This window comes from Rhea americana, unplaced genomic scaffold (genome assembly GCF_003343005.1).
Source record: "Rhea americana isolate MKP2758 unplaced genomic scaffold, rheAme1 scaffold_305, whole genome shotgun sequence".
Taxonomy (NCBI): domain Eukaryota; kingdom Metazoa; phylum Chordata; class Aves; order Rheiformes; family Rheidae; genus Rhea; species Rhea americana.
The window spans coordinates 75,780-92,784 of NW_028186430.1; the positions used below are offsets into that span (position 1 = coordinate 75,780).

At 38.8% G+C, this 17,005-nt stretch overlaps 3 protein-coding genes across 4 annotated transcripts; 1 reads left to right on the forward strand and 2 right to left on the reverse strand.

Moving 5' to 3' along the window:
- Positions 1-375: 375 nt before the first annotated feature.
- Positions 376-1,142, reverse strand: UQCC4 (ubiquinol-cytochrome c reductase complex assembly factor 4). Its single transcript, XM_085309878.1, has 2 exons — positions 1,132-1,142; positions 376-745 (listed from the first exon to the last, which is right to left on the reverse strand). Exons 1-2 carry the CDS (start codon positions 1,140-1,142, stop codon positions 376-378), a joined length of 381 nt encoding a protein of 126 aa, XP_085166004.1.
- Positions 1,090-11,691, reverse strand: GNPTG (N-acetylglucosamine-1-phosphate transferase subunit gamma). 2 transcript variants are annotated; one of them, XM_085309848.1, is made up of 11 exons: positions 11,293-11,691; positions 11,101-11,155; positions 10,837-10,904; positions 8,652-8,706; positions 8,466-8,549; positions 7,340-7,433; positions 5,444-5,558; positions 4,789-4,871; positions 4,397-4,528; positions 3,068-3,149; positions 1,090-2,180 (listed from the first exon to the last, which is right to left on the reverse strand). In XM_085309848.1, the coding sequence occupies exons 2-11, from the start codon at positions 11,130-11,132 to the stop codon at positions 2,062-2,064; spliced, it is 864 nt and encodes a 287-aa protein (XP_085165974.1). In that variant the 5' UTR covers positions 11,133-11,155; positions 11,293-11,691; the 3' UTR covers positions 1,090-2,061. The 2 variants fall into 2 exon arrangements, with proteins under 2 accessions (XP_085165974.1, XP_085165973.1); XM_085309847.1 differs by having other exon boundaries at positions 11,237-11,345.
- Positions 11,306-15,294, forward strand: TSR3 (TSR3 ribosome maturation factor). The gene is given in 7 exon segments (XM_085309852.1): positions 11,306-11,464; positions 11,547-11,763; positions 12,460-12,653; positions 13,418-13,591; positions 14,950-15,013; positions 15,091-15,193; positions 15,195-15,294. Coding segments are annotated over 7 exon segments (906 nt in total). The 5' UTR covers positions 11,306-11,352; the 3' UTR covers positions 15,237-15,294.
- The last annotated feature ends 1,711 nt before the right edge of the window (positions 15,295-17,005 follow it).

Here is a 17,005-nt window from a genome sequence, read left to right on the forward strand (position 1 = left end):
AAAATGTCAAATGAAGGTCACTTTCAGTAATGATTTTACAGAGTGACAACTTCGATATTTTAATACACTCAGCATCTAAAGAAAAAATATCAGTGAAAAAGAAATGAGTTGTCTAAAATGTACCTTCAAATACAAGTTGACTTGTAGTACATCCTGTCCACCCCCACTGAAGAAAAAAAAATTTCTTCAGCTGTTACTGCAAACTACTAAAATAAGAAAAATGCAGGAAGCATCTGTGAAATATAAAGGAATCATGCTTGCAAGGTAAGCACCGTGATAGACTAAAAAAAAMCAAGTTTTCCCATGGAAGTGTCTGAGCAAGCAGCTGAATGACAGCAGACTTCCGGCAGCTCCTTCGCTACAGTTACGCTATTCTCATTTCTCCTTCTGCGGCTGTGAGGCGGCGCTGCTTTTTTGGATCACATCTACAGGGTCCGCGATCTGATCGGAGAAAACGGCTTCCAGTCGCTCATCGATCTCCGTTTTGTCCCTGAGCACACACCAGAGCAGCAGCGCCGCGCACAGCAGGCTCACGGGCAGCACCTTCCCCCAGGGCCGCTCGTGGTCGCTCCCCATAGACCGGCTGACGCTCCACACCCGCGGGCTGGCCTTGCTGGCCGAGAAGGGCACAGGACCGCCACCGTCCGCCTCGGCCTCGGCCGTACCCGCCGCCGCCTCCACGCCCCGCCGCCGCCCCTGCGCCAGGCCCCGCCGGGGACCGGGCAGGCACAGGAGCCGCCGCGCCCTGCAAAGACACACGAGTCAGAGGAGCGGCGGAAGCGGAAGCGCGGCCCGGCCGCGGCGCCCCGCGCGGCCCGGCGGACTCGCAGCCGCCCACGCCTGCAGGGTCTTTCCCCAGCTTCCCATAGAAGAGTCACTGTTACTCTGTGTATCACATACAGAGAACTGCCAGGTATGCCCTTAACACAGCCAGCTCTTCTGGATTGATTCTGCGCTTCCGTAGCGCCTTTCTTTCTTTCAGAACCCGAACAGCTTTAATTTTATCCAATAACCACCTCTAGACTAAACTAAGCTCTGGACTGAGGTGAGTAGAGTTACATGATAGGCACTTCTGCAGCAGGAAACAAATTTCTGCTAAAGTCTGCAAGAAAAACGTTTATTTTGGCATACAGGTGACCCATGTTCTGAACATTGTTCTATCTTTCATACAACGTCTTACAGCACTGGTCTTTGATTATTTTGTTTTTGTAACACCTATTGTGTACAAGCTTTACTGAATCATTGCAGTTTCTTTGATTTGATACAGAAAACAAATACACAAATGATAGCATTTGTTAGTGCTCTACTATGCAACCAGAAGGGCAAGCATACATTGAATGTCAAGGCACAGGTTTTGGGGGTGAAACTTGGGGCCAGAAAGGTCCTTAGCCAACAAACATTCTGAGGGCCACCTAAAGTAAGATGAAGGAAATGAGGGGTATTCTTACTCTATATGGACATATAGGGTAGAATTTGCTCAAAGTATTATTAAACACCAATTTTTGCACTGCCATTAACTTAGCCACGAACTAGCAAAAATATTTTACTAAATTTGAATCCCTCCCCCCTTTCACCTATTCAGGTCATCTTCAGAGGCTTTGTTTGTACTGCTGGATCACATGATACAGGTATGATACTCTTCCATCCCCCCCCCCAAAAGCCAACAATCCACTGCTCACTGCAAAATTAGTTTGCCCACATTTTGTGGCAAAACAAAGTCATTAGTCAGACAGAAGTGTAAGTTCTATGTACTTACACCCCTCATCTTTCACTCCAGATTGTGCAGTAATTGATAAAAGAAAGTAACAGCTGAAACTGGAGAGAAAGAATCAGCAAGCCTATGCCCAATACCAGGCTTAGCATAGAAGTTTTACACATGTTCTCAGAAATGAGGTAACTCCTTAGTAATGGCAAAACCTCACTCCAGTATTTACCCTTTGCTTTAGGGCAGAAATTCAGAAAGTCAAGAATATTCAGAGAAGGTAAATCATCCTAGTGGCATGACACACATTCAACTTACTCAACAGTCCATATGAAATTGTTTTTACCACCCAGATTTCTTCATACATTCCAAATTCCTGTATCTCCACGCAGGTGCTCATCATCCTTTGACCCATTAAAAACATTTGTCTCTGCAGTTGCCAGTTTATGACTTGTACGTTCAACACTGGTATTTTCAGCTGTAATGTTTAGTTTAAGACATCAGTTACTTCTGCTTTTTAAACACTGAAACATTTCTGTCTTAATCACAGAATTCACTAAACAATTTTGAAATAAGTCATCCAGAGTAAGCAGTGAATTCTGCATTTGATTCTGATCTGCAGTAGTTAAACAAGCTGTCCCTCAGGCACACAGAAATACCATGCAAGTTGCTTGCATAGGTAAATAGTTTAAACAAGCAAATAAAATGTTTTACAAAAAAAATCCTACATGATGATTTTTCTAGAAAATAAGAATCACTGATTTCAAAAATACCCATGAAAGTTTCTCTAACTAAAAAGAAACAAATCAAACAGTAACTTGCTTAATTTTATTAGCTCAAAAGCTAATAAAACAAGTCCATTGTTTCCTTGAGGTGCCAATTCTGAATGCAAAAGCTGCGGGCAAATTAAATCCTCCTCCATTAATGTAATAATGGGCATGATGGAATGGAGGGAATAAGACAGAAACAAGTCTTAATTTGTCTGGAATTAATCCAGATAAGCCCTGCTTCCTCATAGCTGGGAACCAACAGTCCTTCCTTCTCAAAACAGCATGGGATATGGTATTTATCTAGCAAAAATCAAACAGGGAGAAAAAAGATGACTAAGAAAGAATAAAGGTAATCCAAACAGATAAGGAGAATACTTCCAAGTGTTCTTGAAAAAGTCAGGCCTTCAGCTGGGTGTGACTACACAGAAAATGCAGACATTTAAAAGATCCTTAAGTGCTACCAATGCTGTAACACTGACTTTTTTTTACCTCCACATATGACGTATTTTTTGATTAGTGCTGTAGTCAAAAGCAACATTTGGGTATATACATTCTGAATACACAATAGTGAAAAAGAATTATATGAAAAACTCACCAGAACTTGTTTTGTATGCAATACCATGCTGAGTTAATAAATCTTTAACTTTTTTTAATTCTTTAGAAAGTTGCTTGTACTCCTAAGAAAGAAAATACAATAAAAAAAGGCTCTACCACTCTCCAAATACACACATAAAATAGCATTTTTCAAACGTAACAGGTCTATGCATAATTATCACAGCTTTTGACTTAAAGATCTTAATCTGTGTACTCGAAGAATGCAGCAAAAATTTTATAAAAATTCTCAAATCTTCTAGTTTGCATTTTATTGCAGGACAAAATAAACTTCAAATTCTTACTTTCAACTGTTTCTGTTAAATCATAGAAGCAGAGACTGCTTCACACTTTTAAGAATCAAACCACACATCCGGAAATTTGAAGGAGCCTATTTTTTTTTAAATCTAAATCAATAAAAAGCAAAAGATTAATTATTTAAGATTCTTTGGTTATCAGAACACTCAAGTTTATGTCAATTATGTTATGATGAAGTCAACCAAGAGTATTTTAAAAAGTGCAAATTATTAACAGTAATTAACTATTGAAAAAATAAGATGAATTTTCCAGCTCCTCACAGTACCACAGCAAAATGATTATCTTTATAAAAATATATTCAGCTGAACGGTAAGTTTATTGGATTATATCCAGAAATTACTAGGTGCTATTTTGTGTTTGCCACATTTTCAAATTAGAAACAACAGTAGCTTCTTCTTTGCATTACAATCAATGAATTCCCTTCCATGCTCTTTTCATGATGTTGAATGTGTGCTCTTTTAGGCCGCGTACACCTTCTACCTCTATCTTTTTTCCATTTTAGTTCTGTTGCAGAGGAAATACCTGCATATTCACACACATTACAGTCATTCAGAAATATACATGGCATAGATCATGCTGCCTTTTGCTTGTATAATGGCCAATATGTTCTGCCATAAGTCTGGGTAATAATCCACACAGGAAAAAGTGTCAACATTCCCAAGGCTAGGTGCACCTTTATTTTCACTAATAACGTTTTCCTATTTCCAGACTGATACCCTCTAGAAAGAGTACTTACAAAGTGTTCATAATCCAGGTACCTACACTAATTCCCATATATTGCCCTCTAACTTCTTAGTGAATTTTCAGTTGTGCTGATTTGTCTTTGACTCAAGGGCTAAAACAAAGATGTCAAATCACTTTATTTGTAAACAGACTGTTACATAAAACAACCCAAAAATAAAACTCTTTTAACAGACTTCAGATGAATCCAAAGAATAAATATATAACTGTCACACTGAATCACAGAGTAAAAAGGTAGCAATTAATTCCACATTGTAAACATTATGCTCTATACCTTATTGCAGTTCTCTACTGTTTCAAATTCCAAATTTATTATTTTCTTATTCTGTTTCTCAAATTCCTTTTCTTCTGTTGTTCTTAGAAGTCCTGCTTCCTCAAAAATCTCTTTCAGTATTTTTTTGTATCCCTAAAAAAGAAAATTTGCAAGAGATGATAGATAAATCCATCTGATTCTCATCTCTGCTTGTAATTTGCACTGGCCATTCCAATTCCACAAGCTTCACTTTACAAAACATTGCCATTATCGTTGATAGAGCACAAAAATTGCTGTTTGCCAACTGCAGAAAAAATGTATGCATTCTTAGAAAACAATGAAACTGCAGAAGTCAGATCAGTACTTTGGCAATAATTGTTCTTTATCAAACAGAATTGGAAGAACTAACAAACCTGTTCAGTTATTAGCTCATCATACAGAAACTGTTCTGCTTCATCCCACTTCCTTTGTAGTACTTCAGTTAGAGTCGGATAAACTGAAAAACGGAAGTCACACTGCATAAAAATTAACAGCACTGACCTCCATTACTTAAGTGCTTCTCTGGTACCGCATCTACATATTTGTTTTCAGAGCTCAATGTTTCTGTACAGTTCACAGTCTCCACACAGAACCAACTTTCAAGTTTTGGGGTTATACTTCAATCCCACTTCACACACAGTTTCTGGAGAGTGCTACAGACCAAAAATTTCTCTCATTTCCAGGTAGAAGGTCTCATATTTCTCCACTGAATAAAATTCTAACTGAGCTCTCCTTTTCTGTTATGCAGTAAATGAACAGATACTACTGATTCATAAAACCAGTTTAAGAAACAAGCAAAAAAAAGAAAAAAAAGAAAAAAAATCACTTGCTGCTGTACCTATACTAGCAGTGACAGTTTACTCTAGAAATACCTATTTGTTATGATGAGTTGAATACAGTTAGCAATATATATTACATTTATCTTCATTGATATCAAACTACAAGATCAAAGAACCTAAAAGTTTACACTCTGAAGCTGGAGTAAGATGCCAGCTGCTCCACATGCACAAATGATTTTCTACATCTTACCTAAAAGAGAGTGGGGATGGCACACAAGAGGAGTTTCAAATGTCAGAGAGTAAACACAAGTACTTGGCTCAGACACGTAAGCCAATTTATTGCTTTTTCCACAAACAAGAAGAACCTAAGCATCAGTAAAAACAAAGATTAGCAAAAATAGCTCCAAATTAAACAGAACCAGCACTCATGATCAATTTGCTGTGTCCCTAGGCTAACAGATGCATTTCAGTAAATCCTATATTGAATAGGATTACTATAGTAATCCTATAGTCCCAAAGCTTCCAGTACTGTCATCCATGTTTGGGGAGGGAGGGAGAGGGAATAAATAAAAAATAATTAAAAAAAATATCAGAGCTATCATARCTACTAAGTCTTTCAAATTAAGTTTTTTTTTTTTGTAAAAATTCCATCTTCTAATGGGGAGTCGATCCTACCTATCTTGAACTCCCAAGCACCATATTTCTAGCAAAAATGAGAATAAAAGGGAGGATGTATAGGATACTTTTGAACTATTGGACATGAGCTTCAAATTTTGCTTCCTGACCAGTGCACTAAATATCAGACTGTTCTTTTTACTGTTCAAGAGAACAATGCTCATCTGGCCTGTAGAAATTCATTTTGGTCTTTATATTTTCCAATGCTAGTATTTCATGACTGTTCAGAACCAAATGCCTGTGAAGAATTTGTATCACAGTATCAAAGGTCACACAAGAATAGTGATCCCTTTAGTAGCTCCTACGTGTGATAATGTTGTTAACAAGGTACCTCCATTTTAGTACAAAATATTTTCACACTGGCCAAGATATCTTGTCCCTTACCTCATTTTCCCATTAATTATTATTACATTTATATATCCCTCTCTCTTAAGTATTGTATTGTCATCCATCACTGTAATAGCTAAGCATCTTGTACATGAAAATAAATCTATTGTGAACTTTATGCTATCATTAGCAATTCTTCATGATAGTGATCTGTATCAACAGGGAATGTGAGTTTTTGCATCTGTAAAGTTGCATAACACACTGAAACGGAAACTGAAAAAAAGAAGAAATTTACGAATATAGAGTACTTGTGCAAATCATGTGCCACATATTAGGAAAGTCTCATATATCCTTTCTAACCTTTCTAGCTGAATACTTACTTCACACAGATATAGGAACATTATAACTGAGTTGGTTAGAGCGTGGTGCTAWTAATGCCAAGGTCATGGGTTCAATCCCTGTATGGGCCACTTGTTTGAGGGTTGGACTAGATGATCTCCAGAGGTCCCTTCCAACCTTACCGATTCTCTGATTCCATGATACTATGAACGGTTCAACAGAGTAAGTATTTTCACTTTTTCTTAAAAATGTATTCACCCCCAAATTTACAGCTCTCAAGTTTGTTCTCCTGCCACTCCCATATATTTAACTCCTTCCTTAATTCTCCCTGCACGCAACCTGGTCTTGTTCTAATACTCAGCTCACTTGGCTTCTTGTTAACTGCCCAATTCTATTCACTCCTTTTTACTAGATGTTCTCATGCACAGTAGGCTGGTGGCTTGCATTCAACAAATAGTTCTTTTTGTTTGCTTTTCCTGATAGAAATTATAAAGTCCTGTATGTTTCCAACAGCAATGATAATACCAGAATACCCCCCTCTATCAGAGACAAAAAATGTAAAGTTGCCAGGCTAATGAGAATACATAAGTAAACTTCATCAGACTTTTATCCTGATTTTAGCATCCCTCCTCATCTATTCAACTAATTGCTATAGGAAGTCATCTTTCAACTTTAAATCATGCCTTAAACCATGAACTCTTTGAGGTAGAAGTGTTTCAGTTTGTAGATTGTCATGATTATCTGCAGAGTGCCATGCTGTCTGAATCAGTGGAATCTGTGGAATATGTGTAATTCATTATTATACCTTTGTCTGTCTGCTCTTGGTTTCACAAGAATCTCCTTCCCTCATCCACATTCCAACAAATGTGTTATTTTCAATTTCCCACTCATGCCAGATTCTGAAAAAAACAGAACATCAAGAGTTTTATTTTTAAATTACTGGAAAGAAAAATGTGAAAATACAGGAAGAAAACAATGACTACTGATACATCAGGTCCAAATTAATTATATACGTCCCAGTTTTTCTTGTCTTAATACTTCCATTTCCTATAGCCAAGATCTGGTCACCTTTCAGTCAGTGAAGTTTGTTATTTGGGATCTTATGTATCAACATTAGTTTGGGAGCACAGTTTCATACCTGTTCTTAGTTTATAAACCATTTGCATTTACAAATCCTAGTTTAAACTCCATAAAAAACAGCTTACAGATCCATCCCAGAACAAATCCAGTGCAACTCAAGACTGTTTGCAGGACTGTTTATAGTGCTGGTGAGAGTACCTACAAAAACTAATTTCTACTTTTGCTCATCCTAAAGTCCACTGATTTTCTCACTGTRGTGATGTAGGCTCACTCGCTCGCTAATTATTGTGCACACAAGAAAAAAAAAAAGAGATAAATCCTTCACTCAAGCTGCACAGAGATCTACATACAAAAAATTTAAAAAGGTTGTATATTTAAGGCAATGTTCTGATTTACAATTAAATTTTATGCTAAGTCTTCTGATATAGATACTGGATCTACACCAACTCTTTTATTATCTTTTATTAGTATGTTTGAAGTTACCATGAGGCATACAGAATGTAATTTGTTTTGTTTTCTAGGTTTATATACAACTCAAAATGAAAATATCTTAAAGATACATGAAGCCTTTGGTTAATATAAATTGTAGATGTACGTTATTGGTATTTTACAAGAACATATTACTGCTGTTGCTACTAGTAGCTTCCAACTAAAGATAGGAGGTTAACTTTTAACCTACAAAAATTTGGCTGTTTCAGGACTGAGTACTTGTCTGCATAATACTCTAGGAACTACAATGACCTAAGATAACCAATAAAAGAATCTTAATTGTAAAACCACCACCTATTTGCCAATCTATAAAATGGTCAGTTAACAGCATAAGTAAAACATAAATCTCTAAATAGCCTCACCCTAAAATCCCGCTATAGGCATTCCATCGAAAAGTCTGCTCATGCTGGGTGACATTGTGGAAAGGACAAAACTCATACTTATATCTGGAAAAAAAAGGCAAAAAACAGTAAGAAATGTTTCAGACTGGAGTTATTTTGTTCCTAATCAAAACAAGTAAGAGTCAAATATTCAAATCCATTACTCACGTGGATTCCACAAAACTGAAACACTTGCCAGCAAGCCTAAAGAGATGGGCAGGGCCTAAAAACACCACAAAATGACAGCAAGGAAAAATAATTTTTGGTTAAATTTAAACAAGCTATTGTGGTGACAGAATTGTAACGAGTGTGTGACAAATATAGTTTTCTGCTGTGCATCAGGAAATCAGTATCTTCCATATGGATTACCATAAAGTCCTACTAATGTTATATCAATTTGCTTCCAAATCTTTCATGTTTTTCATCTTCAGCACTCTATGAAATAGATTAGCCCATCTCTACAATGAAAACAAGAAACCTGGACACAGAAATATTTGAGGCTAGCTCCATAAAAGCAATCCTCAGTGCAAGTCTTGCCGAAAGCTACTCTCARTCACCAGAACTTGGCAACTGTCTGTCCCCAGAGTCATCTAAACCCCTAAAATTTATTTCACCAGAGCCCTTTTGCTCAGAATGTCGACAGTGCTGCACATATAAGTTTCACTAAGACTCTTGAACTAGATGTTCTTCTTCACAGTTGGCCTTCAAGGTCTGATCCAGTTGTTATTCACCAAGATAAGCCACTCAAGAGCTGTTGGAAGAAAGCACAATGCTGTTGTTGCTTTTTTTCCCATCTGATAGATAAGTAGCCGCAACTTTCTGGTAGAACTGACAAACTTACCATTCCATCCTTGCCGACAACCTAATACCTAATTAGGTAACCTGTCATTTGGAAAAGGGCCAAAAGTTCTGGACTACTTGCTATAGGGCTATTTCAAGAGACACATGTTTAAGCTAACTTCACATGGAAAAGTTAAATATTTGTGAGGGAAGGTTACAAAGTAGGAAAAAAAGGCTAAGATCATACAGAAAAACCTAGATCCTGGGCCCTCACTGCCAAGATCGCTTTTATATTTTTTCCTAAGATTTAGACAAGCAATTCCAGAAGCAAAGATCAGAACACAAAAATCATGCCTCTCCAGAATGCCCTAGCCACTGGAATATTGGCAGGTTCTCTTTAGCAAGTCCTTTTTTTGACCTTATGATCTTTCATTCTTGTTGTAGATTACCACAGGCCTGGCTAAAACGTTTGCTCCTCTCCTACATGTCGTCTGTGGCCTAGTGATTAAGATGCTTTCCCCAAAATACAAATTTGAATATCCCTAAAGAATACATTGAACTCACATCTCCATTTCCTGAACAGATGCTCTCATAGAGTAACTATAGGAACTACTATCCTAACTGTAATAAAAGAGTAAGGCAGTTATCCATGCTAAAGAAATAACCATTCAAGCCAGAGTTCTACACCCTGGATTCCAGTTCAACAGACACTTCCAATTTTGGACTAGAGGTACATTTCAGAGTCCAGGAAAGAAGGATTTCTAGCGTACTATTCTTTTAATTTTTTTCCTATTACTTTTGGCATCTTCCCATTCAGCATTCTAACCATTATTAATCCTATTTCTAACTATTTCACTTTTCAGATGCAGCATGTACACAATTTAAGTAAGTAAGTTTAGAAAGCATGTCACAAAAAAAAGTACAGTCGCATTTAACATCACCATTCGAAGTGTTCTTATTGGCCTGAACCCATAAGGAGCTTTGTGTCTGTGCTAAGGTTAGGAGAGAGACAAGATTTAAAGACACAGCTGATTTAATGTTATTTCCTGTTGCTCAGCCTTTGCAATTCACTGCTTACCGTATCTACTGTTTTCCATATATGTCCAAATTCCTTAGATTTCTGTATATTTTGCTACTGTGTATTTTGCTACAGTAGTATGTTATATTGCAGCATCTATGCTTTGTGTAAGAAATTGAGCCTGTGTGACTCATTCCAAGTCTACTCTAAAAACTCTGAAAAAGATCCTTTGAGTATTAGTGCTATCAGATACCAGTATCATTTTCATTTCTTTGATAAGGATCAGAAGGCTCAATGATGGGCTCAAACAGTACAGAATAAACAAAAGGACAGCAGCAGTCCAAACAGCACCTTAACACAAAACACAAAAAACATCAAGGTTTTTAATTTTCCAGAAGCACAGTAAGATATAATTTGGTCACAGTTATTTTCCACGACTCCCACAAAACGCCAGGCAAAATTAGTCATTCTATGCACAAATTCAAGGTAGATTACTCTAGAAATTACTATCATGAAATGGTAAAAACTATACAGAAAAGTAATGTTTGTACATACCAGATACTGCAGAAGGGGCCACCTTCGGCTGCAGCCTATTTGTTTGAGGCAAGAACGGATTATTCAACCTTTCAAAAGAAGAAAGTTTAAAATATAAGATTTAACATTAAACTGTATTTCTAGGTCTCGTTGTATCCTCCGCTGCCTTCGTGTCCAACCAGCGGCAGCCGAGCGCAGCGCGCGGGGGAGACGATGCCCAGCGCAGGGCCGCCCCGGCCCGGCACCGCCCGAGCTGCGGGACACGGCGCGCGGGCGGCCACGCACCCGAACGTGTTCGGCTCCTCCACTACCTTCATCTTCGCCGCCGAGGCGCAGCTACCTGCGAACAGAGAGCGGTCAGTGGCCAGCGGCCGCGGCCGCGGCCCCCCGGCCCCGGCCCCGGCCCCGGCCCCCCGCCCGCCCAGCGCCGCGCCCAGCACCGCCAGCAGCAGCCAGGCAGCCGCCATCGCCGCTCACCGCGGAAGCGGAAGGACGCTGAAGCCAGCCGCTCCGCCCAGGACCGCCGACCACGGCCCCATGAGGCGGGGAAGGCGCCCGCCGCGGCCCGCCGCGGCCCCTCCGCGGAGCGCCCGCCGCGGCGCTCGGAGCCTCGATACCTTCGCGGCGGAAGCGGAGGCCGCGCTGAGAGGTTTGACGGCGGGTGGGGCCGGGGCCGGCGGCTCGGGGCCGGCTTGGGGCCGGCGCCGGCACTGAGACGCGCCTGTTCGCAGCTTGTGTGGAGGGCGGCGAGCCGGCGGAGGGCGGCGCCGCGGCGGCGGAGCTGCCCTGCCCTCTGGCCATGTGGGAACTCGGGCACTGCGATCCCAGGCGATGCACCGGGAGGAAGCTGGCGCGGAAGGGGCTGCTGCGAGGCCTGCGCCTGGGCCAGCGGTTCGCGGGGCTGGTGCTSAGCCCCGCCGCCGCCCAGCCCGTCTCCCCGGCTGACAGGTGAGAGCGCTGCGCGGTGCGGCCGAATAAGTCTTACCTTCCCCCTCCCGCTGCTGCTGGCACAGGAGTACGAGAAAAGTGGTCTTCTTGCTAAATGAGGTCAAAACTTTTAAACAGCTGGTAACAGGTGAAAAAGCATCTGTAGATCCCACATGAGCACGCTATGCGGTTTGTAGGCTAACATGTTCAGAATCAGAGCAGCCTATAGATGCTGTATTTTTTTATGATTGCACATTCAAATTCCTAGACTGGACACCACAATCCATTAGTTAGAAAACTTATTTTGGGGAAACTGAGTTTTCTTCAGATGTGCCTGCAGAATTTTATAAAGATGTTTATATTCAGAGATTACTTTAGATCCCAGCGAACAAACTAAATCTGAACTTTGATCTCTCTTACCTTAATGGGAAGATTATTTTAAATCATTTTTCCATCACATTTTTTGAATCCTAAAATTTTCTCTTTTCACTTTGAAACATATGGATAAGACTTTTTTGCCCAATGCAGATTATGAAGAGAAGCATGTTGTTATTCTTTTCCATTGCATCTGAATTTTAGATTGTTATAAAATGTATGGKTTTTGGTAGACAGGGGATTGCATGCACATTTGTTGCCACTGTAAAGTGGCAATTGTAATTCTCACTTTTAACTTACATTATCAATAAAACAATTTTTTCAATTCTTTTTTTTTTCCAGACATATCGTTGCTCAGAGTGGAATTGCAGTCATAGATTGCTCATGGGCCAAATTGGAAGAAACTCCCTTTAAGAGAATGAGAGGAAATCATCTACGGCTGCTACCTTACTTGGTGGCTGCAAATCCTGTGAACTATGGCCGGCCATACAAACTGTCCTGTGTGGAAGCTTTTGCTGCTACTTTTTGCATTGTTGGTAGGCTGTAACATATCTGATATGAAATGTGTTACCAGTGATTCTCATATCCTTAATGGATAAGGATGAGTGATTTTTGATAAAGTGTAATGCTGTCCCATTGGTCATCACCTTGGTCTTGTGTTTGGAAAGAGACTATCCATTTTTCTTCCAATTGCTTGTATTTGGTAGCCATTGAGACACCTCTGGGGTGCTACTACACAAGACCTATGAACTAAATATCCTATTGTCAGAACAGCCCTGAATGTTAGAAAATCTTTAAAAGAAAAAGTCAGAGAGGAAACAGTGTTAATCTATAGGCATCTTCGTCTTCACAGGAGGTAACAGCTATCCGTTAACATGGTGGGTTCTGGTTGAGAACATTAAAATAAAGCACTCCCTCCTTACAATGTTCTGCAGCCTCATGACAGAATTTTCTTTTGAAAATTGGAAGAGACATTCTCTGCTATGCTGATGACATCCTACTTTCTGATAACATAGTGTGTACAAGTGCATTCTTACAGAAGGATGCTCCCAAGCTATAGCTTGAATCATCACATACAAAATATTTTAAAATTTTCACAGAAAACTAAAAAACTATGAACTTTTCCTGGATTCAGTTAGATGTTTCAAGTTAAAGTGAAATTTTAAAAGATCTTTAATCTTTTAAAAAATCTGAATCCCTGAGCACTGCAAAATGCTGGCAAACATTAAAAACAGAAATCTGTAAGCCAGGTAAAATCTCACATTGAAAAAGAAAATTGATCATTTATTTTCTGTTTTAGGATTTCCAGACCTAGCCACCATTCTTCTAAGGAAATTTAAATGGGGAAAGACATTTATTGATTTGAACAAAAATCTTTTGGAAAAGTATGCAACCTGCCATTGCCAAGAAGACGTACTAAGAGTTGAAAAGGATTTTTTAGCCAATGTCCAAGACACAAAAGAAGAAGAAATAGGTAAGAAACACAAGCATCTCCTTTCATTACCTTGTCTTCCATGTAGTTTCCTTACATTTTTTCTTTAATCTCATAAAATATTGGCAAGGTAAAAGATTACTTAGAGAACTCCTTAGAGAACTGAGGAGTAAAATACATATATATATATATAAATATACATATATATATATATGACTTCCTCACTGTAGCTACAACTACTAAAGGCTGAGTATGAATGAGACAATACTAGCAATACAGGAGAACTATAACAAAATACAGATACGCAGTCTGACAGTAAGTTAGTCATATATAACCCAGATAAATCTTTACCAGACATTTTTAAACGGTCCCTAACCAAGATGCTTAAAAGCAGACCTATAAGAATAATGAAAGCACCTAAAATAAGTGCAGGACAGCTTATTCCTAGATTCTTTGTATATCTTATTGGTATCCCAGTATTTCAGGTTGTATTCATACATGAGTGCTTGGTCTCATTGAAGACAATGCAAAAAATCCAAATGATCAAAAGTGTATGAAGACGCATACTCCTAACCAGTTCCTGTTTTTCACAGTGGCTAAGTGTCATAAAAATACAACATGGGACCCCAACATACAACATCCCTGTAAGGAGATGACAGACAGCTTCTAGTGTCTCTCCTTTGCTCTCTCAGCTGTGACATGTTAAGCTGAATAAAATTGTCCTGTCATTGAAGAGTATCCTCTTGTAGCCTTCCTGGCAGAGGCTGAACTACTCTTACATTAAACTGAAGACAGACCTTAAGGGACAACCCTACTAGGCCAATTAACGCATAGTTCCACCCGCACTACCATGTGTTTTCTCCATTGAGTGTAATACAGCTATCAAGCCTTGTTTGATCTTTCTGGGGTAACGCTGCAGTTCTCCAGTTATGTAAAACGAGCTAAATCTAGCATTACTCTTACTCATCAGGAAGAGCTCAACCTGCACAGCTATGCTTCTTCACTTTTGGGATTTGGCTAGTGGTAAACAGATTAGACAACCATCTTAACTAAGTGATTTTGAGAGTATGCATGTTGCCTTACCAAAAGGTTTAGCAACCTATGTGGGTAATTCAGCTGTGCCCAAAGAGCTACTGACCTCCCTTTCTTGGGTTAGGAGAAGGAGGAAGTGGGATAGGAAGAGTGAAAAAGATGAGAATGGGGAACAGAATTTAGTACCTCCCCCCTACACACACCCCAGTTCTGGTTTCTGACCTCTTGGCAAAACAAGTATGGCAGCAGAAAGCTGAACTAGATTTGTTGTCCATGTCCTCCCCTCCCTGGCAATAACATTCTYTTAAAATTAAAGCAGACCAGTAAGATAAACCTGCTTCATTAATATGTATGTTTTGTTTTGACAGATCCATTTGATGTTGACTCAGGAAAAGAATTTTCTAATCCTAATAGACCAGTCAATGTCCCAAGGTAATAAAATTTAACGTACATACTCCCCCCCCTTTTAAAAGTTACTTTGCTTCTATAATCCTGAAATATGTTTCCAGAATAGCACAAAGCAATGAAGAATTTGAGGACAGTGTAAGCACTCCAGATGAGGGCAGTGAGACCAGTGATGAGAACAGTCCAGAGGAAGATGATACTGCACCAGTTGCTGCACCAAGAACCAATAATTCAACTATTTGAAAAATAAAAAACCTTGTAAACAGAATTGTAAGATCTTATATAAAAAAATTTCTTGTGAACAATTACTTGTATGAGGACTGTCCATTTCTAACTGGGTACTTACAGACCTCTTTCTAGATGAGCCTTCTCAGTGAGGCCAGATGGAAGTCTATAGCTCTAGTTACGCATGTAAAGGTTTTAAGTTTTTTTTAAGCTTTTTCTTCTGGACAGTTTTTATGGAATGCTCGTTGTTATCATGTAAAGATCTTGAAGCTTAGTTACATTAGTAAAGAAACAAATTTCTGGAAAGTGATTTACAGGATTTTTTTTTTGATAGTATATTTAGACTATACTTCTCTGACATCTGGGGAGTATTTCAGCTGGCAGGCATCTCTAATTATAGGTTATTATCCAAATCAGAGCATATAAGGTGACTCTGACTTCTGTGCAGGCTTTAAGCTGCCATAAATATTTCAGCGATGTCACTCATTTTACAGTACACCAAACACCTACGCCTAGAAGAAAAAGAAAATATTTCCTGGAATTGATTTAAAAATCTCAGTATCTTTTCAGTAAGATTATATGCTGATTTTTGATGTACTTAGCTACAATTAGAGGGTCCTCAGCAACATACAAGGCTTTAGCATTTTATATTCAGAGGTATATCACAGAATTTTAGACAGCAGGTTCAGCAATACCATCTGCTTCTATTTTCATTACTTTGAAACAGGATTCTATCACATCACAAATGYACATCATGTTGCCCTTAAGCAGGAGTCAGGCTTTCTATAAATCACCACTGGTATCTTAGTTCACTTTTCTATATACATGGAAGTTTGTGTAGTGAAAGTATAGCCATTGCCCATTGTTTTGGGGTTTCTGAGCACTTAAATAGAATGCTGTTTTTAGCTTCCAGAACTTAACTGTTGGTTTAGGTTTAAATCAGAACTTCAGCAACCCTTCATTACAAATGGAGATACACAGGACAACAATTAATAATTTGTTACCTTCATATGCATAAGATTCCTAAGTTCTTCAAGTCACAGCAACTTTTTCACCTCTTAACCCTCTTCCTAGTCTAGATAGGAGATTAAATTCTAGCTCTGCTGGAGCACTTGGGAGTCGCATTAGCAACTTTAGTGGTGCAAACACTCTATTTCCCTTTAAAACAAAGAGAAAAAATGTCTGATTCAATGGATTTGACAGGGAATCTTTCCTTTAATCCTGTTCCTCAGTTATTCACCCTCCAACTCCAAACATTTGAAGTCTTCTCCAAATCAGTTTTTGTAAAAAGTATTTCTAGATTACTGACAAAGAAGCAATTCTATACACAGTTCTTAAAGAAATGGGAACATCAGAGTATTAGCTATTCTAATTTGAGGGATTACTTTCATGTTAGAATGCTATATCATAATCAGATGCAGACAAATATAGCAAGTCCAAAAGCAGAGCTGTAACATTCTTAAGGTAACTCAAGTCTGCAGCAGTAACTACCCTTTAATAACAAAAACACTAAAGAAGCTACAGCTCAAATGCAATGAAGCTTTTATCATTATATTTGTTTTGCAAAATTATTTGAACTAATACAGTAAAAAAAAAAAACAGTGCAAGTTTAACAGAGGGTATATCAGCTTGACATACATGGAAAATAACTTACATAATTTAACCAATTTCCTTTACAGAAGGAAGCTGTAGTTGCATAGAGTATGTCCTTATCCTAAAAGCTATATACATTGACATTTGGAAGAAGGCACAGAAGTATTTCAGAGAAACAAATACCATTTAACATCCCCAGAT